Source organism: Sminthopsis crassicaudata, chromosome 2, assembly GCF_048593235.1.
Source record: "Sminthopsis crassicaudata isolate SCR6 chromosome 2, ASM4859323v1, whole genome shotgun sequence".
NCBI classification, from domain to species: domain Eukaryota; kingdom Metazoa; phylum Chordata; class Mammalia; order Dasyuromorphia; family Dasyuridae; genus Sminthopsis; species Sminthopsis crassicaudata.
In genome coordinates this window covers 170,353,590-170,379,453 of record NC_133618.1, presented here as the reverse complement: position 1 = coordinate 170,379,453, position 25,864 = coordinate 170,353,590, and the positions used below count along the sequence as shown (strand labels likewise).

At 33.3% G+C, this 25,864-nt stretch overlaps 3 protein-coding genes across 3 annotated transcripts; all 3 read right to left on the bottom strand.

Moving 5' to 3' along the window:
• Positions 1-1,776: 1,776 nt before the first annotated feature.
• On the bottom strand, positions 1,777-19,475 carry MKKS (MKKS centrosomal shuttling protein). The gene is made up of 4 exons (XM_074287855.1): positions 18,045-19,475; positions 11,555-11,730; positions 9,808-9,918; positions 1,777-2,540 (listed from the first exon to the last, which is right to left on the bottom strand). Exons 1-4 carry the CDS (start codon positions 19,030-19,032, stop codon positions 2,103-2,105), a joined length of 1,713 nt encoding a protein of 570 aa, XP_074143956.1. The 5' UTR covers positions 19,033-19,475; the 3' UTR covers positions 1,777-2,102.
• Positions 19,053-19,409, bottom strand: LOC141555183 (uncharacterized). The gene has a single exon (XM_074287857.1). The coding sequence runs from the start codon at positions 19,407-19,409 to the stop codon at positions 19,251-19,253; it is 159 nt and encodes a 52-aa protein (XP_074143958.1). The 3' UTR covers positions 19,053-19,250.
• Positions 19,053-25,487, bottom strand: LOC141555182 (uncharacterized). The gene is made up of 2 exons (XM_074287856.1): positions 25,272-25,487; positions 19,053-19,475 (listed from the first exon to the last, which is right to left on the bottom strand). Exon 1 carries the CDS (start codon positions 25,485-25,487, stop codon positions 25,290-25,292), a length of 198 nt encoding a protein of 65 aa, XP_074143957.1. The 3' UTR covers positions 19,053-19,475; positions 25,272-25,289.
• Positions 25,488-25,864: the final 377 nt, after the last annotated feature.

Sequence of the window (25,864 nt, the reverse complement as noted above, 5' to 3'; positions counted from 1 at the left end):
ATAATATTTACTTATTGCAACTAATCACAATGACACTATGACTAAATTCTACCATAAAATCATGAAGTAGCTTTGTAGTATTATTTAGCTGATGGCAGTAGTTTATAAGATTGTTCTTTTGGAATTAAACTCCCCGTAATCCTGTTTTATCCAGCATTGTGTTGTCTAACCTATTTAGGACATTAGGTTGAGCATATGTCTGTGAATAATGGTTATTTTAATTTATTACCGAGACCCCAGAAGCTGTTGCTATATATCCTACATCACTAGCTTTTGATGAGTAAGATTTCAGTCTTAATAAGCCATCCTTTGGCTCAATGATTGGAATATTGATTCTAATGTTATCACCTCAATATATTTTATTCAGCACGTTGTAACTTTCTAGTTTTCTTTGTTTTGTTCTCTTATTTGTAGAAACTAATGTTTCTTGCCTTCATATCAGATATTTCTTCTCATCTAATATCCAGTCTCTAATTTCACTACTATTCACAAATCTGTTTTTAAGGAAATAATTTTTTGTCATTGAGAATTCCCTGGAGCTTGGTAATAATAATAGAATACTGGGCAAAATGGACCATACCATGTTAATTCCTGTTTTTTTTTTTTTTTTTTTTTTTTTAAATGATGCTAATACTTTTTCTAAAAGTGATCCCAAAATGCCTTGCCTTTGCACGGGTTGCATGAGAAACGTGAAATTCATGGGGGAAAGTTCATCTTTGTTGGAAGGACAGAGAAGATGCAAAGATAAAGCTGTCAAGCACTGAAATGATCTCTTGTGAGAATTTTTTCCATTTGCAACAAAGAACCAAAAAGAATTACTTTATTAAGAAATTATTTCCCCTCTTTTCTTTTTTTAACTTTTGATAATAAAGGGGACAAGCATTTTGTGAAATGTTTAAGCTTAGCTAATTTTTCAATAAAGATAATGGCAATTTGTGGAGATCAAAAGTATTTCTGAGTACTTTTATTCTCCTTCTCTTTAATCGGCTTATGGCCCAAAGCCAATTTTATTTTTTGAGGAAAGTATTTTAAAATTCAATCCCATTTATTCACAGCTAGAAATCTGATCTTTATATCTTTGTGAACACAATCAACCAAAATTATAAAATGATGTTCTGTACTTTATATACCATTGATGAGAACAGAGTATTTCTTCTAATTGCTCAATGGATTTACCTGTACTATGTGACAATTTCTTTACAATTCTTTGTAAAACATCACTACAGTTGTATAATCAAAGTTTCTTTATATTAAAAATAAATATTTGCCAATTTCTTATTTTTTTTAATAAGAAATTGGCAAATACTTATTTTTAATATAAATTTTTAAACTTCTTTATAATGTTTTCTCAAGTTCCACAGGAATGTCAATTCTCAATTTCTTTTCTGTGTTTCAGTCACTACTTCTACTCTAACTGCTAAGGCATTAAAAAATAATGTTTCACATGAAGCCAATCTCAGAGTGATTGCATATAATTATTCTTTCAAACATCTGCTCATCATTTTAAGTTTTCCAAGTCAGAATTGTGATACAAAACAAATATGTAGTCAAATATGATCTTGCATTATTAAAGTTACCACCTCCATGCATTTATTTTCAGCTAACTAATGTTTGAATAATTATAGGCTAGTTAGTGTAGACAGATTTCATAATTTTTTAGATTAGAGAAGAATGTTATTGCTTGGGGTAAATTTTAATATTTTAAATGTACAGAATTAGTAATACATGATAAATATCTATAATACTCATGTCAAAAATGGAATGAGAACAAGGCAATGCTTTTCTCTATTTCATATTTATTGAAAGATAAATAAGGAAATATTCAGAATAAAGATGTTATACAGTAGCTGCTAAATTTACATAATTATTAAAGTTCCTTTAACAATACTCTATAGGTTTACTGTTGGATGAATACTTCCACTTAAGTTATAATTTCGCTTACTTTAAATGGTCTAATCAAACGAGTTGATTAACTCAAAAAAGAGTTAATATTCATAAGAGTAGAAAAAAATTCAGAGTGAGTTACTATGTTCAATATTTTTTCTACCTTGAGAATTTTTTCACATAAACATATTTTTTTCAAAATGCACTTGAAATTCAGATCAGTTTTTATCTTCAATGATGTATGACAGATCCAAAATCAGACTGGCTGTCTCCACAGCAACTTGTAGGCCGTGAAGCTTTGCAGTAAAACAGTCCAAAGTCAGATGGTCAGTTGAGTTTGTGACTTGTTGGATAGAAGCATTTTGTAGAGAAAAGGAATGAATGCCTTGTAAGAAGCACCAATTTAGATCTTCTTGGTTACCAAAGAGTCCACAACCACATTTTAAAACCAAATCTTGCCATTTCACATTTGAGGGAAAATCTGGTTGAATTGACCAAAAGTGTCCATATTTCCTATCGATAAGAATTTTACCCTTATCATGTTCTAGAGAGCACGCAACAGACTGTAGTGCATTGCAAAATGCATCAGCAACTATTTTGTATTCTGTTTCAGTACAGTCATTGACTTTGAGGATGCTTTCTGGAACACTGGCAACCTGAAATGAAATATAGACATTGTTGAAAGACACATGCAGTTAAAAGACTGAACAGTCTCAAGTTTTTAAAAAATTATTCGAGTATCTCTTTTGAAAATCTCATTAACGAAACTTCTGTTATTGATGAATCCAACTAACTGGAGTATATTACCAAGAAAACTGTATGGGTCAGTCTGTAACAGTTTTGTTCCATAGTAATGCATGTAGGTCAAAAGCGTGCACAGGAAACTAGCCAGACCTCAAAATGCAAGAGTGGAGATGGGTTAGTGAAGATTCATCACTATCATTGAGAGAAAAATCAAATACATTTATCTTTGCCAGAAATGTTATCTTCATAGAAAAAGGGCAGTGTGTCATAACAATATATTTTTTATATTTTATTTGATACATTTATTCTAATAGAAAATTCCATAAGGGGTAATGTCAATATTTTTGCACTGATTAATACTTTTAAATGCAATGACTTATCAAAAATTAAACCCCCAAGATTTGATAGTTTAAAGGTAAAAACAGAGAGGCACATTTACAGAAAGCAGTTCTGGGAGACAAGAATGTCTAGGATTTGAGCTGCAAGTCTAAGAGCTGTAGGCCATTTTTTTAATGCTACAAGCTGTAGACAAAGTGCTGATGCATGTTATGTGAAGTGGTATCACCTGAAAATTCTTTATATCAATGAACTCACATGTGTAGTCCCTAACTCATCTCTATTTTCCACTTTTAATTCTTAAATTCTTGGTGGGTCACACGTATAAAGAAGAAATCCAAGTTGGAACAGTGGCAAAATTTCAAAAATATTCAGGGAACAATTTTCAAGGAAAGATTTCTGAAAATTCCAAGGAAAAGATTTTGAAAGGTGATCACCATCCTAAAAACAGCCACAACCAAGATAATCTTGGTCAGCACATATTCAAAAATATACTTGAAAATATAAAATACATTATGAGCAAGTCTTCGTAAGTTATTGCCAAATTAGACTATATTTAGTAATACAGATGATTTAGTAATATAGAGAATATCAGATGCCTCTGTGTTTATGGTTCTAATACAAAACACTACATAGTCTTTTCACTGATATTGAGTTATAGTTTTTCAAACAAAGGCACTATACATTTTTGTTCTGTATGACTATATTTTGTTATGGGGGATGAGTTTTCATTTTTCTTTTTTTTTTTGGGGGGGGAGAAGTAGTGATCATGATAATAAAAAGGGAAGACAAAAAAGGGTGTCAATAAATCATTTAAAGAGTAAATTGAAAAGGATAGGAGGAAGTTTAGGGGAAAAAAAAAAAAAAACCAGGGCCATGTTGGAACTATCACATTATATTTGAATTATACAAAAAAAAAAGATAAAAAGTGATCATGGTGTAAAAAGACAAACAGTATGTAACAGAAGTTGTTCGTAATTTCTTATGCAATTCCCTTTTTTTTTCTTTGCATATTAAAATGTTGATATTTATTAAATTCATAAAAAAATTAATTTTTTTTTCTAAAGAGATTTGGTCTCTCATAAGACATAAGCATAGCAACCTAGAGAGGAAAAAAACAAATGGATGAAAAATGTATGTTGCCCAAATTATGACATGTAGTTATTTTCGGTCAGGCCAATCCTCTGTAGAGCTGGGATAAATACACAGATAAAAAATGGCTAGGTTCTGGAATTAAGATAAGAAAAAAATTGGAACAAATTTGGGAGGTTGAACAGAGCTTTTAATTATCTCAAACTGTTCATTGACATTAAAAAATATACCTGTACACACACACACACACACACACATATATATATATATAATAGTCTTTTGCTGATGTTTTATGGCTACAGTTCCTACACTGCAATGATTTTAAGTGAATAAAATGGCAGGAGAGCCAAAAGCCAATGAAAAGGAGCAGAGAAAACATACATATGGTGCAAAAACATATTATGCCACTTTTTCACAAGAAAGTTGTTGATGAAATATATCAAGGATATACATGATTAGGAAAGGGAGGTGAGCTGGTCATATACTTTAAGAACAAGTATAGCCATAATATCTATGAAATGTAAAAAGATAGAAGCTAGCAAATAGATGTTTTTTGGAAAATTTATGGATGAAAATGAACAATAATAATACAGGTTTAAAAGGTATGCATGAATCTTCATTGGTGGAAGAAAGTGTCCACAATGATAACAAGATCCTGAATTTTTAAAAATTAAAATCTAAACCCTACAGGAACAAAAACAAACAGGAATTAATGAATGTATGAATGAAGGATTTATTAAATGCCCACCCTATGCACAGAATTGTGCTAAGTACTGGATATAGAAATAGATAAATCAAACATTCCCTGGCTTCAGGGAATCTGCATTCTGATAGGAGAGAGCAGAGCTGGATCCATGAGTTTACAAATTACTAGAAAGGAAAAGTCATACATGAATAGCTGATTTAGGGGAAAATATAATACTAAAATCTGAGGAGAGGTTTACAGAAAATTTAACAATACTGTATAGATGCAAATTTTTTTTTTTAATTTCAGTTCACAGTATTTAGAACTCACATATAATAAAAACCAACATTCTCTGGAAGTGTGGGACATAAAATATCCTGAAAGAGCTAAATTGCTGAATTATAACACTAATAATACTGAGGCTATATGTGATGTGAGTACTTAAATGCTCCAAACCTCCTCTGTTGAGCATCTTTCCTGTGGCATCATACTGCCTCAAATCTCTCACCACTGTAATCAATCCTACACTGCTGCCAAAATGACTTTCATTAAATTTAGATCTGACCCATGGACCCACATTTAACACCACATACTAAGATTAGATCAAAATGGGTCCAAGATTTAGGCATAAAGAACGAAATCATAAATAAATTGGAGGAACATGGGATGGTTTACCTCTCAGACTTGTGGAGGAGGAAGGAGTTTGTGTCCAAGGGAGAACTAGAGACCATTATTGATCACAAAATAGAACATTTTGATTACACCAAATTAAAAAGTTTTTGCACAAACAAAACTAATGCAAACAAGATTAGAAGGGAAGTAACAAATTGGGAAAAACATTTTTACAGTTAAAGGTTCTGATAAAGGCCTTATCTCCAAAATATACAGAGAATTGACTTTAATTTATAAGAAATCCAGCCATTCTCCAATTGATAAATAGTCAAAGGATATGAACAGACAATTTTCGGATGATGAAATTAAAACTATTTCCACTCATATGAAAGAGTGTTCCAAATCACTATTGATCAGAGAAATGCAAATTAAGACAACTCTGAGGTATCATTACACACCTGTTAGATTGGCTAAGATGACAGGAACAAATAACGATGAATGTTGGAGGGGCTGTGAGAAAACTGGGACACTGATGCATTGTTGGTGGAGTTGTGAAAGAATCCAACCATTCTGGAGAGCAATCTGGAATTATGCCCAAAAAGTTATCAAAATGTGCATACCCTTTGACCCAGCCATACTACTACTGGGCTTATATCCCAAAGAAATACTAAAGAAGGGAAAGGGACCTGTATGTGCCAAAATGTTTGTGGCAGCCCTTTTCATAGTGGCTAGAAGCTGGAAGATGAATGGATGTCCATCAATTGGAGAATGGTTGGGTAAATTATGGTATATGAATATTATGGAATATTATTGTTCTATAAGAAATGACCAAGAGGAGAAATACAGAGAGGCTTGGAGAGACTTGCATCAACTGATGATAAGTGAAACGAGCAGAACCAGAAGATCATTATACACTTCAACAATGATACTGTACGAGGATGTATGCTGATGGAGGTGGATATCTTCAACATAGAGAAGAGCTAATCCAATTCCAATTGATTAATGATGGACAGAATCAGCTACATCCAGAAAAGGAACACTGGGAAATGAGTGTAAACTGTTATTTTTACCTTCTGAATCCAATTCTTCCTGTGCAACAAAAAAATTCGGTTCTACACATATATATTATATCTTGAATATACTGTAATATATTTAACATGTATAATACTGCCTGCCATCTGGGGGAGGGGGTTGGGGGAGGAAGGGAAAAAATCTGAACAGAAGTAAGTGCAAGGGATAATGTTGTAAAAAATTACCCATGCATATGTACTGTCAAAAAAAAAAAAAAGTTATAATTATAAAATAAAATAAAAATTAAATTAAAAAAAAAAAATTTAGATCTGACCACAATCCTCTGCTCAATTAACTCCAGTGATTCTTAGGACAACTAGTATTAAAATATAAACTACTCTGTTCAGCCTTTAAAGCCTGTTACAAGCCAAGTCCAACCTCTCTCTCTATTCTTGTGGTACTCTACTCTTCACTCCATCTTCTACAGCCCCACTTTTGAACAGCTCTTCTTCATGTCTAAATGCACTCTTTCTACACTATCATTCATGTTATAGAGTTCCTTTCTTCAAGATGCAGCTCAAAACACCTACTTTGGCAGGAATGCTTAGCTTCCTTCCCAAACAATTTAGTCTTTAACTATTTTGCACTTGCTCATATTTGTTTACTTTAAAGTTATTCTGCATATAGTAACACATATACATGTTATCTTCCCCATTAGAATGTAAACTCAGTGAGGAAAAGGATTGTTTATATATGTATCCAAAGACTTGACACATAATAGATGCCTAATATTTGCTGATTAAATGTTTTTAAAAATAAGGAATACGAATTTATACAAATGGAATACCAAAATTTATATATCATAAAAATTTCAAAACAATGTATTTTAATTAATTATTATAAATTTGGGTACTTGGCAAAGTGCTAACAAAATTTCATTAGCAGTTCTTGGTCATGCTAGATCCTGCAAAAACCCTACAAACATATTGCCTCAGCTAAAAGGCCAAAGAGTTTTTATATGCTGGTGTTGGGTTTGCTATAGGAATTGGCTCAGAAGGAATTTAAGTCTTCTGGCTCTCTTTTCATTGGTTCCAAAGGGTTGAAACTTTCATAGTTCCAAGAAATGAGCCTAGAAGTTGGAAGAGTAGTGACATTTTCCCTATTTCTAGGCACTTGAACTCTCATGAACTATGCCCTCCTCATTCATGTAGGTTAGTTATTAATTTCATAATTCTATTAACTTAATATCCAGTAGCATTTACAAAAGGAAATTTCCTTCAAAGATTTATATGTTTTCAAGAACAAACATATAAACATTTCTTCCACCACTCAGGAGAAAAGGAAGATGGACAACATACTCTTCCTTATACTACTTTGGTCTCAGGAAAAGGGATTAACCGATTTTTGTTTACTGAAAATTGCAATCAGAATCACTTCAGTGGAGGAACAGAGATCGCAGAAGCTGTGCCCACAAGATAAATAGCTGAAATGTGGCAAAGGATCATCCTAGGAAGGCTACATGATAAGATGGAAAAAAACAAACAAACCTGGAACTGAAGGCAGAATCCAGGTCTATGACTTACTAATTTGGTCAAATGACACTGACTCTCTAAACCAGTGGTCCTCAAACTACGGCCTGCGGGCCAGATGTGGCCTGCTGAAGACGTTTATGCGGCCCGCCAGGTTATGGCCAATAGGCTGAGGGGTGGAGACAGAGTGTGAATTTTTGTTTTTACTATAGTCCGGCCCTCCAACAGTCTGAGCGACAGTGAACTGGCCCCCTATTTTAAAAGTTTGAGGACCACTGCAACCTTATTTTTTTCATAATTTGAGAAGGCTGAACTACATGATTTATAGGTCTCTTTAAGCACTAAATCTATGATCTTTAAATTAGGTATCAGTGTTAAATGTATAGGGACTTAGTAATTTGCAAAATGTCCCTAACATTCCATATATCTTTTCCTTGCTTCCCTGGTATTATTTATTGAAACAGCCTAACTTATGGAATCACAGAATACTGAAAAAAAAAAAAAAAAAGTTAGAAAGACTTTAGTTCAAATTCTGATGTCAATCTGGACAAGTCATTTAATTCCTTAGGGCTCCATCTTTTCACCTGCTTGGCCTTATATCTTCCAAGATCCTTTCACATCTACATCTATGATCCAATCTAACTACCTCAATGAAAGACTGGGATTCAGAAAGGCTCAGAGTTGTGTTCAAAGTCATAAGAGAAAAAAGCAGAAGGGGGGATTCAAATCCAAGTCTTAAAATTCCCATTACAATATTCTTCCTATAATACTACAATTACATGCTGTTTTAAAGAGGCTTGTTGATGAGATGAACCAAATCAGTTCCAATTGTTCAATAATGAATAGTATCAGCTACACCCAGCAAAAGAACTATGGGAAATGAGTGTAAATCAGAACATAGCATTTCCACTCCTTCTGTTATTGTCCACTTGCATTTTTGTTTTCCTTCTCAGGTTATTCTTACCTTATTTCTAAATCCAATTTTTCTTGAGCAGCAAGATAACTGTATAAATATGTACATATATATTGCTTTAACATATACTTTAACATATTTAACATGTATTGGTCTACCTGCCATCTAGGGGAGGGGGTGGGGGGAAGGAGGGGAAAAGTTGTCACAGATTTTGCAAGGGTCAATGCTAAAAAATTACCCATGCATATATCTTGCAAATAAAAAGCTATAATAATTATTTTTTAAAATTATACATATTGATAGAGGTTAAGTAATGGCAAGACAAGTTAGGAACAGAATTAAAGCAAAGGGTCAGCTGGGATAGGACAGATATGTATATATCTATGTGAGGGTGTGTGTATTTATGCATGTGTATACATCTACATATGTATATATAAATACATCCTTTCTTAATTATAACCTATTTGGGGATGGTAGGGAGGATGAAAAGGGGAAAAAAAGAATAAAGTAAAAAAACTTGCCCAGCAGAGAACAAAAGAACAATTTATAGGGAAGTGAAAAAAAGATGGACATTTGTGATTATAATTTCTTCTACTTTATGGAAGTTGTATTTGTTGTTATATATTTTGAATCCTCCCTGATGTTCTGCTGGGCACATGATAATGTTCTATTTTGTTTTGTATTCCTTTTGTTTGTTGTTGTTTTTTTTTTCTTATGTTTCTTTAAATGAAATAAATTTGAAAAAAAATTGATAGACATGACCAAAACAAAAATAATAAAATAAAATTTCTAACTTTTATGAAAAAAAATAAAGAGGCTTGTTGCATGGAAAACCTACTCAAGTGATTTGGTTATTCACTAGAAGAGAATATTCTGTAGTATAATTCAGCTGTTTGAGGAAATTTACTCTTGAGGTTGAAATTGAATCCACAATCTAAAAAATATAAATAAAACTAATATAAATGTGGCTAATCTCACAAGGTAAGTTAAACCTTACTTACCTTATTTCTTAAAAAAGAGGCCAAGTGGGTTTCAGTACAGCCACCTCCCAGCAAAGCCAAAGGTTCCCTGATTGTTAACTGTAAGACATGCTGTGCTGTTTGACATGCAAGCTGAAAAACAGAAATGCGTCTAGCAAAGTCAGAAGTTGCTATCACATCCATAAAGGGGAAAAAAACTTTCAAAGGAACATGACACTCAATAACCCAACTGTAATTTTCAAGGGACAAGAGTAAGTGTTGGCATGGTTCAAATGCCCAACTGAAAATGGTTCTGGCCAACAAATAAGAGAAGGTACTAAAGCGTGCATACTTGTTTTGGGGCACTGGAACACACATCTCTTCCATAATAGATAACATGGTCCAGCAGAAAAGGACCTGTTCTTGGAATCAAGAGGTCTAGATTTGAATCCTGTCTCTCATGCTAACTACCTGTGTTAGTATAAGTCACTCACAGGCTATGACCCCAGTTTCCTCATCTGTAAAGTGAGTTTAATACTTGTACTATGTACTTCACAAGGCTATCGTGGGGTACTTTGTAATTTTTAAAAAGTTTTTTTTTTTTTTAAATAACAGTTATTACATACAAACAAGTTTCAACCAAGATGATTTCAATCAGCGATACAACTGGACTGTAATCTTCTACACAACTGTATTCTAAAGAAAATATGGATCACAGATTCCTTTTGAGAACAGCTTCTTTGAAACTTTGAAGTAGCTATTGAAATGAAGACTGGATCTGTTTTCACTGGTACAGGGAACCTTCGGATGAGGAACCTGTTACTACCAATGCAGAGTAGCCTCTTCTCTGCAACTTATCATCTTTAGTGAATAGGTGACATAGCTCATATGTATCAGAGGCAGGACTTGAATTGAGACCTCCTGGTTCTAAGGCCAGTTCTCTACCCACTTCATGGACTGATTCTCAGTAATCTTGTGATAAGAAAATTAAAGTCTCATAGAATAATCATACATGTGAACAGACTGATTTTAAGTAACTTTGTCTCTGCAATTTTTGTTCTTCAATGAAATTCTATATATTATTATATTTGGTTCAAATTCTGATGTCAATCTGGACAAGTCATTTAATTCCTTAGGGCTCCATCTTTTCACCTGTAAAATGAAGAGCTTGGTCTTATATCCTCCAAGATCCTTTCACATCTACATCTATGATCCTGTGATCCAATCTAACTACCTCAATGAAAAGACTGGGATTCAGAAAGGCTCAGAGTTGTGTTCAAAGTCATAAGAGAAAAAAGCAGAAGGGGGGATTCAAATCCAAGTCTTAAAATTCCCATTACAATATTCTTCCTAAAAATACTACAATCACATGTTGTTTTAAAGAGGCTTGTTGATGAGATGAACCAAATAAAATCAGTTCCAATTGTTCAATAATGAATAGTATCAGCTACACCCAGCAAAAGAACTATGGGAAATGAGTGTAAATCACAACATAGCATTTCCACTCCTTCTGTTATTGTCCACTTGCATTTTTGTTTTCCTTCTCAGGTTATTCTTACCTTATTTCTAAATCAAATTTTTCTTGAACAGCAAGATAACTGTATAAACATATACATATATATTGCTTTAACATATACTTTCATTGAAAAAACAATAGAAAAGAAATAAATAATTCTAATTCTATGAAAGAAATAAATAGTTCATCAAAGGATAAAAACACCATAGTGGTCATCTCATTTACCTATTTAAATTCTGTACTTAAATGGGGAATTCAAGACTCTTGCCTCACCTTCAGTTCATTCCAGGAAGTCTCATTTCTGTTACAGAGAAGCAAACTGCAGACAGTTGAATCATTAGGAATTAAGTGAAAGTAGTGTTTTGAACCAAAATTCACAGTGCACAAATCCTTCACATATCCATAACTTGTAGGTGAGATAAAATTCAGGGAACCAATAGGTTGTGCACCTATTCAACAAAACATTTTAAATTGAGTGCATTTTTCTAACAAATTAAGTAACAATTAAACATTTTAAATTAAATAACAAACAAATTAACACTTCATATATGAGTTAAGGGAAAGCAGGGAAGAGACTAACACTGTGAATTAAGTCTGAATTATATATTTTTGTAAAAGAATGCAGTTTCGTTTGTTATATTTATTAGGGTTCATGATTTTGGTAGACAATGGATTAGATAGCCTCACATATTGTAAAATTAAATAAATTATTAATGAGTTAATGAGTTCCTTTGGAGATCTGAGTTTGATGACTAATGTTACTGAGAGAAATTAATAGGGACAAGGCAAAGAGGGCTGGATTTAGAGGCAGAAGTCCTGATTCAAATTTCAGCTGTTACTTGCTTTTTCTGTGATCTTAAACAAATAATTTCTACTCTTAAGGTCTCAAATTCTTCATCTGTAAAATTGTGGTGTAGTATTAGGTGATCTTTGCAAGTCCTTTCCAGGTATAATCTATGATTCTGTGATCCTCTCATATTCTTGATTAAATTATGACTTTTACTTTCAGTTAGCTCAGCTGGTTGGACTATAGTGTTCATGGAACTATTTGAGGACAGTTAGTTTTGTCCCATTCCATGGCCATATTATGTATTTACTATAATTTTGCTCAGTAATTTAAAAAAAAATTATTCATTGGACAGTAGTAAGATTCAGTCCAACTCCATTCAGAGAAGACAAAAGGATAATAGTTTCTAACTTAAGAAGCATTTCTTTTTACTGGAAAGACATAACATTCAGATAAGCAAACACAAAGTAAACTCAATGCTAATAAATGGAGAATTGGAGAAGGCTTCACAGACAGAGAAGAAAATTTACCTGAGCTGAACCCTTTAGGAAGAACTGAGGAGGGATTACATTCTAGAGATAGGGAAACAGTGTGTGTATATCCAAAGAGACAAGAATTAAAAGACAGATTCAAGGAATAGCTAGCTAATAGCTCACATAGGGAAATAAAGACATGAATAAACCAGACTGTGGAAAAACTTAAATGTTAGAAGAAACATTTTGTATTTTCAAATCGAATATAATTGACAAGCATAATTTCCAAACTTTAAAAAAATTAACCATATTTATAAGTAGAAAAAGCAATATAAAATTAAAATTAGGAAGATAATTTTTAGACATTTTTATACTTATAACCTCTCTAAAGCACGTTTCCACTAATAACCATTTCTTTCTAGAAATATACTCTCTGAGCTTCTGTATTACAATGTTTTCTGTTCTCCCTCTACCCTATTGACCAGTTCTGTCTCCTTTGCTGATTATCATTCTATTATATGCCTCTAACTTATTATATGCTCTTACTAAGGCACTGTTCTATTCTCTTTTCTCTGCACACACTCTTAGTGACCTTATCATCTCCCATGGGTTTAATTATAATTTCCATGCATATCATGCTCACTTCTATACAATCAGCCCTAATCTTGCTCCTTAACTCTCATTCTGTTTCACTGTCAATTTGACATACAAGCACCATATATATCTTAAATGGAACATGTTCAATTTAAACTCATTTTTTCCTTTAAACCCATCCCTTTTCCCAGACAACCCTATTTCTTCCCAGTGAATAACTATACTGCTAATCACTCAATTTGTAATTCTCAACTCCTTCTTCTTACTTCCATCCAATTAGTTGTCAAATCTTGATTTTACCACAACAGCCCTTCTTTCTCTCTAGTCACATAGATACTCCATTTTAATTCAGGCTCCTTCACTTGTCTCCTGGAATACTACTGAAACTTCCTAAATGGTCTTCCTCTCTTAAGTGTCTCCTTTTTTCCAACACATCCAACATATATCTGAAAAATTATTCTCCTGAAGCACTAGTATGTTGTTATTTCTATTCAATAAAGTCCTGTAGTATTGATTTTGACCTTTGGGCCAATGGCATGACTGAATATAGAAAGCTAATATAGAAATCGACACCTATGTTGGCAAATAATCTATTGTCTCTTAAAATAACATCCAATTTAATTTTTTTTGGTGTTATTCAATGATTTCCACATCTGACACTCTTAATCACAGTTAGACATAGAACTAACTACTTATATTTTCCTGCTTAAAATACTTCAGTAGTTCCCTATTGTCTCTAGTATTTTCCCTGTAACATCTACAAATTATTTAGTCTGGTTTTAAGAAATAGTTTAAAAGGATAAGAAATGGTTACAAACTTCTTGACCATGAGAGAAGATCAAAATGAAAATAGCAAATTAGTAGAAATAAAAGACATGGCTATCATTTAGGGAATGGCTAAATAAATCACTTTATAAATGTAATGAAATATTAATTATGCTGTAAGAAACAACAAAAAAGATTATATAAAATCCTAAGAAACATAAACTTATACAAAATGCAAAATTGAAGTGTAGCACCAGAACAATGTATACAATGTCAAAATTGTAAAGGAAAAACAACTTTGAAAGACTTAACACTGATTAAAGCAAAATCTAATCTTATCTCTAAAGGACTTAATGTAGAGAGCTGGAACCTTGGAGAAGTATACTTTACAACAAGATGGTAACTCAGTGGAATTGATGATACAATGGTTATCTAATTCACAAATGTACTTAGTATGGTGATGTAATGGTTCTCTTGTTCACACATACTCAGTATGCTGTAATGATGTAATTACAATAAGGTATTACAATAAGGTATATAAGGGCTAAGAAGGATTGAAAGATAGACATTCTTTGACCAGTCTTGTGGTGACTGTCATGCCTTCATCACTTCTCGGGCTGATGCCGAGGTCCTCCAAAAAGCTAGCCTGAACATTAGAGACTTATGTGAAAATCACATTGTTCATTTCCTGATGGATTCAAGGTGCAGGAAAAGACATACATTTTTGGACATTGTCACTGAGTGGATTCATATGGACTAAGCAAATTTTTTTTAATTGACTTACTATTCCTATTGGAACATTGGCTCTTCCCAACCTTTCCTCTATCCCTTCTTAAATATCCTTTCAAGCTGAGAACTTTGTCTCAAATTTCACTGAAATATGAGCTATTTTCTAAGAACCCCTCCTTTCCCTTTTTCAATTGGGGATAAGTGACTTGTATAGCAGTGTCAAATACAGCTAGTGTGTAAGGCTAGATTTGAATTCACATCCACCTGATTCCATGGCCAATTATCTACTGATGCCATCAAGATACCAGCGATTGTGAAGGTTTATGGAAAACTGTCAAATTTGGTGCCCAGAGAAATTCATCAGAATGGGTCAATTTCATGATCTTGTTTAATCCTCACACAACCATAAGAGGTAGATGCTATTACTAGCCTCATTTTAGAGATGAGAAAATTAAGATGGAGTGAGTAGCTCTCTGCTCTGAGGACTATCAGACATGGACTTCCCATCCTTGGAACCAGACAACTCTGCTTTTTTAGGCCCTAGAGTTCCCCAGGAAAAAACGGCATCAGCCTCCTCTATGTTATGCCCTCATAATTAGAAGATACCTATTTACATAGAAGATAAGGATAGTTTTATCTTATATCATCACTGCTTACAATAGCAGCAATGATTTTTAGATTATATCCTATATGGAAGTATGATCTTGCCCAGACATTGGTAATGACAAGTAACTAAAATATGATCATCTCTATGTAAATTTAGAAGTACTTTCTGGAATATGATCTAGACATATCCCTCTATAATCAATTTGATATATTTCCACATATTTGCTCATCATATAGATGGGTTCCTGTTGATCTCAACACTGGCAGATTCCTACTTCCCCCAGAAATATGTTAACTCTATTAATTCCAGGTTGTGTACTTTAATTAGCTTAAGCATTTATAGGATCCAACTCATTTCAGTTTCTTTGGATACTGTGTTATGGCCAAGTGTCAAGCTTCAAGGTGGAAACCAAGTTATTTAATACCTATTTAGGTATCCATCAACATCCATCAATGAATATCTATGGTTAACTTCACCCTACTCTACAACTCTCCAGTTGTCTATACCATCATCAATTCATAGAGCCTATACTTGCAATGTGATTTTGACATTTGAATATAGAATTACTCAGGGAGGTCAGATCCTTCTCACACTCCATACAAGTAACTTTTCTTCTTTTCTAATTATTGGGGATGAAAGTGGACTCTCTCTTTTCAGATTTAACCTTTTTTTTTTCTGCTAGCAAAGCTTAATGGCTAGTCTCTGCCATCCTATCTGTCAATTCCCTGCCTTAGTGGATATCTTTTTTTTTTTTTTTTTTGATCTGCAAGTAGAGCATACTGTCAGAGTATTCATATAGAACCTGTACAGTGGTCAGTATATTCTTTATGGGCAGTGTTTTTGCCTCCTTTTTTATCCCCAGTGCTTGGCATATAATAAGCACTTAATATATGCTTCTTAACAGTTCCTCATATGCAATCATTCTAGCTCCTTAATGTCATTACATTCCTACCCCATCTCTGCTTCAATAGAAACCCTCTATTCCTTCAAGAGGCTCAAACATCAGCTTCTACATTGTCTTTCCTGATCCCCTCAAACTCATCACCTTAATTTTAAACATTTTATGTATTTTCTTTGTATTTATTTTTAATTTACTTATATGTTTACTTGTTTTCCTACTAAATGTAGCATGTAGCATGGATTATTTAATTCTTTTTATTTATATTCCCAACGTCTAGCAGAGTGCCTGGTGGATAATTTGCACAATATATTCAAATTGCCTGATTCTTTGTTGGAGACAACATAAATATGTAACTATGGCAAAATTATTCATAAATACAAGATAATTCGGAAGAGGGAAGGGTACTAGCAATTGGGAAGATAATAAGATTCCACTAGGAGGGGATATGAGTTGAGTTTTGAAGGAAACCAGGAATTCTAATAAAGTAGATTACCACATGGAGAAGATATAGAACATAATGTTGTGAGGAACAAGAAAAAAAAGTTTTACTAGGCCAGTGTGTAAGAGTATGATGTACAAGACCAGAAAAGTATGTCAGAGCTAAATAGCTGTGTTTTAAATGCTATACTGCAGACTTTTTAACTGATTTTATAGTTAACAAGGGAACAAGAATATTAAGCAAAGATAGTGACCAATACATTAGGAAAATGACTGACAAATGTGTGGGGGGGGAATATTGTATTGCAGTAAAGAGATTTGTAGCACAGAGAACAATTAGAAGGTTACTGTCATAGTCTGAAGTGATAAAAGCCTGAATTAAGATGAAGACTATAAGGAAAGATGGCAATGCATATTATGTAGATAGAATCAACTGACTACATGGGATGTTACCAGGCTCATTAGTTTTACCTAATCCTGTAGGCAACAAAGAGTCACTAAAGGTTCTTTAATAAAAAGAATGACATGATTAGACTTAAGCTTTAGAATTATATTGGCAGTTGGACTACATAGGAGGGAAAAAGCAAAATATAGCAATAAACCTGGAAAATCTGTGTAACTATCTAGGTAAAAGGTGACAAATGAGGGCCAAGAGTGTTGGCAAGATGAATGTAAAGAGATAAGACACAAGGGATGATGTGGATTTGGAATTAAGTCTTGGCAACTGACTGGATATAGGTGCCAAGGAAGGGTTAATGATACTGAGTATATGAACCAGGGTCACTTTAAAGTATGCTGATGTTTTTCACAGATAAGAGATTAAGCCAGGAGAATGAAAGGGTTTTACAAAGATAAGAGAATTCCTAAATGAATATTCTAGCCTACCTTTTAGGCATCATTCAAGTTATCACCACTTGAGTATTCATTCAATGCAGTGTAGATGATAAAATGAAAAGTGAGTTTTGAGAAATGTAAAAAAGTCCTACTTTATAGCTTAGTTCTAACAAAGCTGATAAGATCATGCCAAAAATTAATTTTGGACATGTTAGCCTTTTCATTGACCTGTGCAACCAGAGTTATAACTACTCTCTATAGGTATACACAAATGTTCTCAAAGTTTGATTAGGTTTAGGGCAAAATATGAAATGCCATTCAGAAAGCATTAATATGCGACTGGGACTGTGTCAAGTATGTGTGTATACATGCAAATACATTTATCTCTGCATATGTGAAATGGGGAGAAGGTAGGAGAAGCAAGGGGAGAGGGAGAGGGAACCTTCTTTCTTTCTTCACTGATTTACTATTCACTTAGTGTCTAGGTTGATGTGAAAAAACCTTTGCTGTAGAACAATGTACTTAATCTACTATATGAACAATTTCAAAATATGCCAACAGTGGACAATACCCCAAATGGGAAAATCTTAATTTGCTAAAAAAAATAAAATAAAATAAAACTAACTCAGTATTACCTGTCATTTCACCCAGGGGTTCCATCAGAGATATTCCAACTCTGTCTACGGTAATAATGTGATGCTGATGGAGGTATTGCTTCAAAGCTGGATGTATAACTTTTTGGCACACAACAACATTTACATGATCATTAATGAGCCGATTTCCCAAGTTAAGCAGCTGATCCAAGATTGCACTTTCAAGAGAAACTCCATAACTGATCACTAGTGTTCCTTCTCCAGGGTCAGAAAGATCTCCAGACATAGATATACAAAAAAGTGCCACCTTGAGGGCATCTGAGGGTAACTTTTTGATAGGATACTTTATCAATTGTACTTCTGGCATTTCAATGACTATTCCGGGCAATACAGTAGAATCCATAACTTTTTCATCTTTTAAAGGTATAATTATACTTTTCCCCAAAATAGCATGATCTGTAGCCTTTTCTGGAATTGTAAGCAAAAATGCTTTCAGAATCAAAGTACTGATATGATCAGCTTCTTTTTTGTTGAGTAGGCAAGCAGGCTTGCTTGTTAATATGCTTTGCACCAAACATAGGAGAGTCTTCAAATTGCTAAAATCTACAGAGATTCGGCAGCCACAGATCTCAGAGTTGAGATAGTCAATGCAGAGACTCAAAAGATGCTTACTTATTTTAATGACAGTAGCAGCTGACAAGTTTAATCGCTGAAAATGTTCAACCAAATTAAAACAGAGAATGGCTGTGAATAAGCCACAGTCACTAAAACGTGATACGTGATTTTGCACAGAGGTTGTCAAAATCTTTAATATAGGATGGATGACAGAAAGGTTACTGAACAAGGATGATGATGATGATGTTGTACAAACGGAACCTCCAACACCATTGTGTAGCTGCTTCAGTCTACCAGAAGGGCCATAGCAAGAGCTCACAATTTCTCTTAATACAGAGATTGATTTACTAATAATATCTTTTGTCAGTAGTTCGCAGGTACATAGTGAAGGTTTTTTAGGTTTAACACGAGACATCTTACTTTGGGCTATATATAGGTAGTAAAGATAAGTTTTATTTTCTTAATCATATTTTTTTAGACAATGTGTTTTCAAGTATTTTAAAGTAATAAAATTAATTCATCAAGGATCTTTCAGAAAATGAAGTACAAATGCCATGCAATTTTAAACAGTTTATACTTTTGAAATTTATCAGATCATGCTGAATGAACACATTAATACTTCCACAGATGCTTTTACTTAATTTCTTTGATATTCTTTTGTTTATATTCAATTTGAGATTTGGCAGAGTGTTTTGCAGCTATCTGTAAAATATATGTGCTAAAATGGACACCTATAAAAGTTAATCCAGCTACAAGGAGCCAGTTCCTTCTAATCCAGCTGGTTTGTTTCATCTCTTGTTCTGATGCCAAAGAGAAATCCAAGTTTCAAAGACAATTCTTTTGGGAAGAGACTTCCTTCTGTAAGAAACAAAAATATTAAGATATCCGAGTCAGACTAAGTGATTTCTGAGGTTTCTTCCCCAACTTAAAAATTCACATATATCTTGCAAATTACAATTTTTAATGTTATTTAATGTCATTTCTAATAGCCTGTGTCCTCTGAATAAGTTGCAAAGGACTTCAAACTGGTACTTATAGCAACTTAAGTCTCTAGAAATTCAGATATGTAAATTAAACTAGATTTCAAATCCTTGCATTTTTAAAATTTTTGAGAATAAATATTTACATTTAAATGATTTTGGAAAGCAAAACAATGTGAATTATAAGTGCACAAGGGAAATTAGAATATGGTAAGTGATCTACAAATGCATTTCACCTCAAAATTAAAAATGTTATTTTATCTCAGATGAGATAATTTTACTAAATGGGATGTACATTTAATATATTTCTGCCTATAACCAAATGCAATTTCTTTGGAAACTTGAGGTATTTATAGTACTTATATCTTACTTATAGCCATCACAACAGAACAACTTTTGACATCCTTAATTTTACAGCCACTACTATTTTATACTTACAATAAATGTGTATATATATATATATATATGCATATGTGTGTATGTATATATAATAGTTATATATATATATATATATATATATACACACACACACATATATATGTATATACACACACATTAAAAACCTTTGTATTCTAACAATGCAACAAAAATATGAATAAAATCACATTTAATTTAAAGCAGAATTTTCAGAAGAAATTTCAATTGTGATTAGTAATTTTCAGTTTTGAAGTCTTGTCCAAAGAAACATGTTTAAAATCTGGAGTTATTAATAACACACACAAGAATGCCAATGATGTGCTAGGTGGCAGAGAATGAACATAGGCTCTAACTTGATCTTTGATCTCAGTTTCTCTGATCTTTTAAACTTTATAAAATTTCAAATAAATGCACAAGTTGAAACAAAGCACCAATTTTCTTAACTATAGTAGTAAATTATATATTAGGAGGAATGATAGTTTGAAATGGTAAAGCTTAATACTATGGATATATTTATCATTTTATAGCTTCAAGTTATTTTGAGAAATGGATTAACCCTGTGACCCTGTGATTTAAGTATAAATTAGAGTGAATATCTGAGAAAAAAAAACAACTACTATTATAAAAGTCAATGGGGCAAAGTAAGTTAAAGGAAGTATAACTTCTTTTCTTATAAAAACTGTTTGTAGGGGCTGTTAATTGGTGCAGTGGATAGAGCACTAGCCCTGAAGTCAGGAGGACCTGCATTCAAATTTGACCTCAGACACTTAACACTTCCTGAGTGACCCTGGACAAGTCACTTAACCCCAATTGCTTCAGGAAAAACAAACAAATAAAAAAAAACTTTAATCAGAGAAAAAAAGTCTGTTTACCTAATAGTCAACTAGCCCTTCTAAGTGGAAAGATAATTGCATATCTGTGGCTATGTTTAGGATTGTCATCATTATTTTGGTTTTTGTAAAATCAAAAGAAAATGTTTACTTGAAATTGTGGTTTTATATTCATGCAATAAATCTTTGTATATCAATAAACTGATGTAATATAAATATCATGATACTACATTTAGAAACCCTTTTCTCTATCAACAAGACCAATACAACAATTAAGTTACCAGTATATGCATGATGCTGTAGTCAGTTAGGAGGCTGTGAAGATGAATACAAACAATCCTTGCCCTCAAAAAGCTTATAATGCAATGCAAATAAATGGCCATAAGAGTAACAAAGAGAGAAAAAGACAAGTGAATTATAACTACAGTGTAAAACAAGAAAGATACAATGTTTTACAGGTATTCAAAGGAAAAAAAAATCATTTCCTGTGGAGGAAGCTTTATAATGAAGATTTGAGATGTCAGAAGCTGTACAGAAATGTGGCAAAAGCACCAATTACGAAATGGTAGAAAAATTTGTCATTGAATGACAGGACTTTTTATTCACTAGACTGTTTTCTGAGCTAAGGGTTAGTAGTGAAAACTGTGAGACACGCACATGAGGAAGATTGACAATAGAGCCTGTAGGGTGGATTAGGGAACAGGGATGTGGGCAGCACAAAGACTTGTTAGAATGCCATGGCAATAATACAGAAAAGGAAATAAGGGCAGGCAGCTCCATGCAACTTACAAACCTAATCTAAAGAAAATGAGTAATAACAACATCCTGGAATCTTGTTTTAAAGACAGAATAAAATATTAACAGCTACTATTCAATCTCTTGTTCCTTTGTTCTAGAATAGTGCAAGGACAGAGATTTGAGTGAGAAGGTCTTGTCTTTACTTTTCCAATATTCCAACCTTGAAATGCCTCTAACCAACTTATCCACTCACACTTACATGTTGTTGGAGAAATTCATACTAACTTGCTAATTGGATTTGCCAAAATTATGTTCATCAAGGCACTGGCTGAAGGTTTTCTCTGACAGAAACTGAAAATTATTACATGCTTCATATTTCATACAATATTTCAAGAGAATAAGAGATTATACAACACTACTTACTTCCCTCTAGTCCCCTATTCTACACTTTAAAAATCATTCTTTACTGTCCCTTTCTTTCAATTTCTGATGAGGAAGTATCCATTCTTACCAAGGCAGACTCACACTTTTTCCTCTCAGAACCTTCTGTTTCTATGAATATATCAGCTCCTTAATTCTCTTCTCTCCTACCTTCAATCTCTCCTTATCCCATGGTTCCATTCCTAGTGTCTATAAACACTAATTTCTTCCCTATTCATAGAAAACCTTCATTTGACCTTCCTAAGCTGTTAAGCTAGTTTAGCATTTAAAGTGGATTCTTTTTTCACAGCCAAACTTTTAGAGAAGTGTTTCCATTTTCTCACCTCTCATTTTTTTCAATCACTTGTAATTTGGCTTCTAACCCCATTCCATTTATAAAGCTGCTTTTCCTAAAAGTTAGCCACAATCTCAACTACTAAAAGTAAATAGTCTTTTTTTATCTACCTGATGACTTTGTAGTTTTTCCAATTTGACCACCTCTTTGTCCTGCCCACTCTTTTCCTTCCACTTCTATGTCACTGCTTTCCTTTGGTTTGCATTTTCTTTTATCATTTCTTCTCATCAGCTTAATTATTATACTTTTCCCTTAAGGTTTTGAAGTGGGCCTTCTCTCTCCACTTTATCTCTTTTGGTTAACTCAGCAGTTCTCAGGGATTCAATTATCATTTAAAATCAGATAATTCTAACTTTACATATCCATTTTTAATCTCCTGAATTTCAGTCTTGAAATTTGAGATTTCCATCTGATTTTACTGTTGGCATCTCAAATGTAACATCAACTGTTTCCCTCAAAACATAAAATTTATAAAAACTTCTAAGGGCACTGCCATTCTTTCAGGCACCAATGTTTGTCAACTTGAACTTATTCTTGACTTTTCCTTCTTTCTCATCCTCCATATCCAACCATTTGCTAAATTTTATTGATTTTCCTCCACAATATCACTCTCATCTATCATTTTTATGGGTATGTTGCATCCCTATAATAGGAAGGAAACTGCTTGAGGGCAGAATCTGTTTTCATATCTCTATTTCTATTGCTTGATATATGGCATATGGCAAATGTTTGAGGTATACTTGCTGAAATGAACAATTAGGAAAACTGACTTTTATACAGTAGTTTATGGTATTACAGAACATTTTCCCCACAACAACTCTGAAAAATGGACAATGGGCAAGTATTACCATCCTTGTTATATAAAAAAATATGAGACTATCTTTTGAGCAGCTAGATGGCACATTAGATAGCATTTTTGGTCTACAGTCAGGAAGATTCATTCAGCTGTGTGACTCTGAGCAAGTCACCTTACTGTTTTCCTCATCTGTAACATGAGCTAGAAAAGAAAATGGCAAACCCACTTCAATATCTTTGCCAAGAAAGCCCCAAGTAAGGATCTTGACTGCAAAACAATTTTTGATTATAAACATGTTGGGGCAGGTAGGTGGCGCAGTGGATAGAGCACCAGCCTTGAATTCAGGAGGACCGGAATTCAAATCTGGTCTCAGACACTTAACACTTCCTAGCTGTGTGACCCTGGGCAAGTCACTTAACCCCAGCCTCATGGAAAAAAAAAAAAGAGATGATGATTATAAACATGTTAACATTAGGCTTTTCACTGTATTATGCTGCTCTCAACGTAACACAAAATCTCTTGGTATTATTCTACCCACTTTTAATTCAGAAATCTGGTTCACAGATTTAGTTTAGAGACACACTTGAAAATTTTAATTGCCCAAATAATAATTAAAAATCCAAATAATTTCTCTCTTGATCTCCAATCTATATTTTAAAACTATTTAACATTTAAATGGCTGCTTCACACACATCTTAAATTCAACATGTTCAAAACTGGACTTATCTTTTCCCTAAATACTTGCTTCTTCCGAATATTTCTATTCCTATGGAGAGTAACACCAACTTCCCAGTCAGCTGGGCTCAGAACAATGATAACAGACTTTACTCCTCATTTTCTCTTATCCTCCATCTCCAATCTGTAGCTAATTCTCATACATTCTACTTTGGAAATATCTCCTGTAAACAACCTTCTCTCCTTTGAAACTAACATCACCATGAGGCAATATTCAATATTTGCTACTGACCCACCACCTACAATTTTCTCCCACTGCAGCCCATCCTCTGTATTCAGTTATCAAAATGATCTTAAAGCACAAGTTTGTCCATATAACACCCCTATTGAATAAAGTTTAGTGGCTCCTATTAACCTTGCAGGATCAAATAAAAAAATCCTCTCTTTAGCTTTCCTTTTATAATTTGGCACCTTCTCAACCTTTCCTGGGTTCTTACAACTTTACTGCCTTTCACAGAGTCTATGATCTACTGGCCTCTTTGTTGTTCATCAGACAAGGCAATGCATTTTCATCCATTGCCCCTCATACCTGGAATTTTCTTCCTCTTCATTTTTGTCTTGTGGCTTTCTTCAAGTCTCAGTTATCTGTGTGTTGTCTCCACCTTTACAGTGTGAGCATTTTTAGAGCAGGGACTATCTGTTTGTGTGAGGGAAAGGGATGGGAGGAGAGGGGAAGTTATATTCCCATTGCTTAGCATAATGCTTAGCATTTTGTCATTTTTCATTCTTGTCTAATTCTCTGTGACCCTATTTTGGGATAATCTTGGCAGAGGTACTATAGTGGCTTGATATTTCCTTCTTCAACTTGTTTTACAAAGGGGGTAAAGTGATTTGTCATTGTCACAAAGCTAATAAATGTCCCAAGGCAAGATTTTAACTCTTCCTGACATTAGGCCTGGTACTCTATATACGATACCACCTAGCTGCCTTGCCTGTCATATAATAGATGCCTAATAAATTATTGACTTGATTTAAATCTTTCTAAAATTATGCTATGTAGTAATTACTCACATGTAATTCTTATTTCTATGATCTCAAATCTGTCTTTATGGCATTACTTTTCTAAAAGTCCTAATGAATAACAAAATTACTAAAGGGATAGTAGGCTATGTGATCTGGTTGACTTTGCAAAAATAAAGAGTCAAGATCTTAAAAAAACAAATTGCAGCTATGTCTGACTCACTATACTACTGAAACTTAACAATTCATTTTCAGATATACACAGATGAGACATAGTTACTTTCTGTAAACACACAAAAATTATATAAAAATCTGCCATTACTTCAATTAAAAACAGATGATTTGCCCAAATTTTTTCTGTACACATTCTCTCTTCTCTTCATTAGTACATATTCGTTTAGTTGCTATAGCTAAACCACTTACCTAAGCATTGCATGACTGCTATTTGACTTGGTTTTGGTTCTTCTGAGTAATCATGTGTGTCACAATTCCAGATTCTGGAATACTGTCCTCGTTAGCATTAGTAGGTTGGAAAATTGGATTGTTCTTAATACTCTTCCACCCTATGTGAATCAGTCCGATAGAAGGTATCATAACAAGAAGAACTTTGTAGTCTCTCCAAAAGGTCTTAAGACTCATAGCAACTTTGGCAACAATGTACCTATATAAAAAGTTAATTATTTTAAATAACATCCTCCCCAAATTGCTTTTGTAAACTACAAAAAGAAATAGCACTGCTCAAAACAGTAAAATCTGAATGTCAAGCATCTTCAATTACTGTCTACCACACCATTAATTAACAAAAAGAAATGTATAGGCAGAAAGCAGAAGCAGGAAGCTTGGCAAACTCATAAAGTAATAATTGAAAATAAGTTCTGTTCAGCTTTCATTAAAGAACATTAATTATTATACCTGCTAGGAAAATTATACTATCAACATTAGGAAACAGATTTAGAAAAAGAACTCATTTATATGACTATAACTTTTTGAGTAATATTAAAGTTGGATCATTTGAT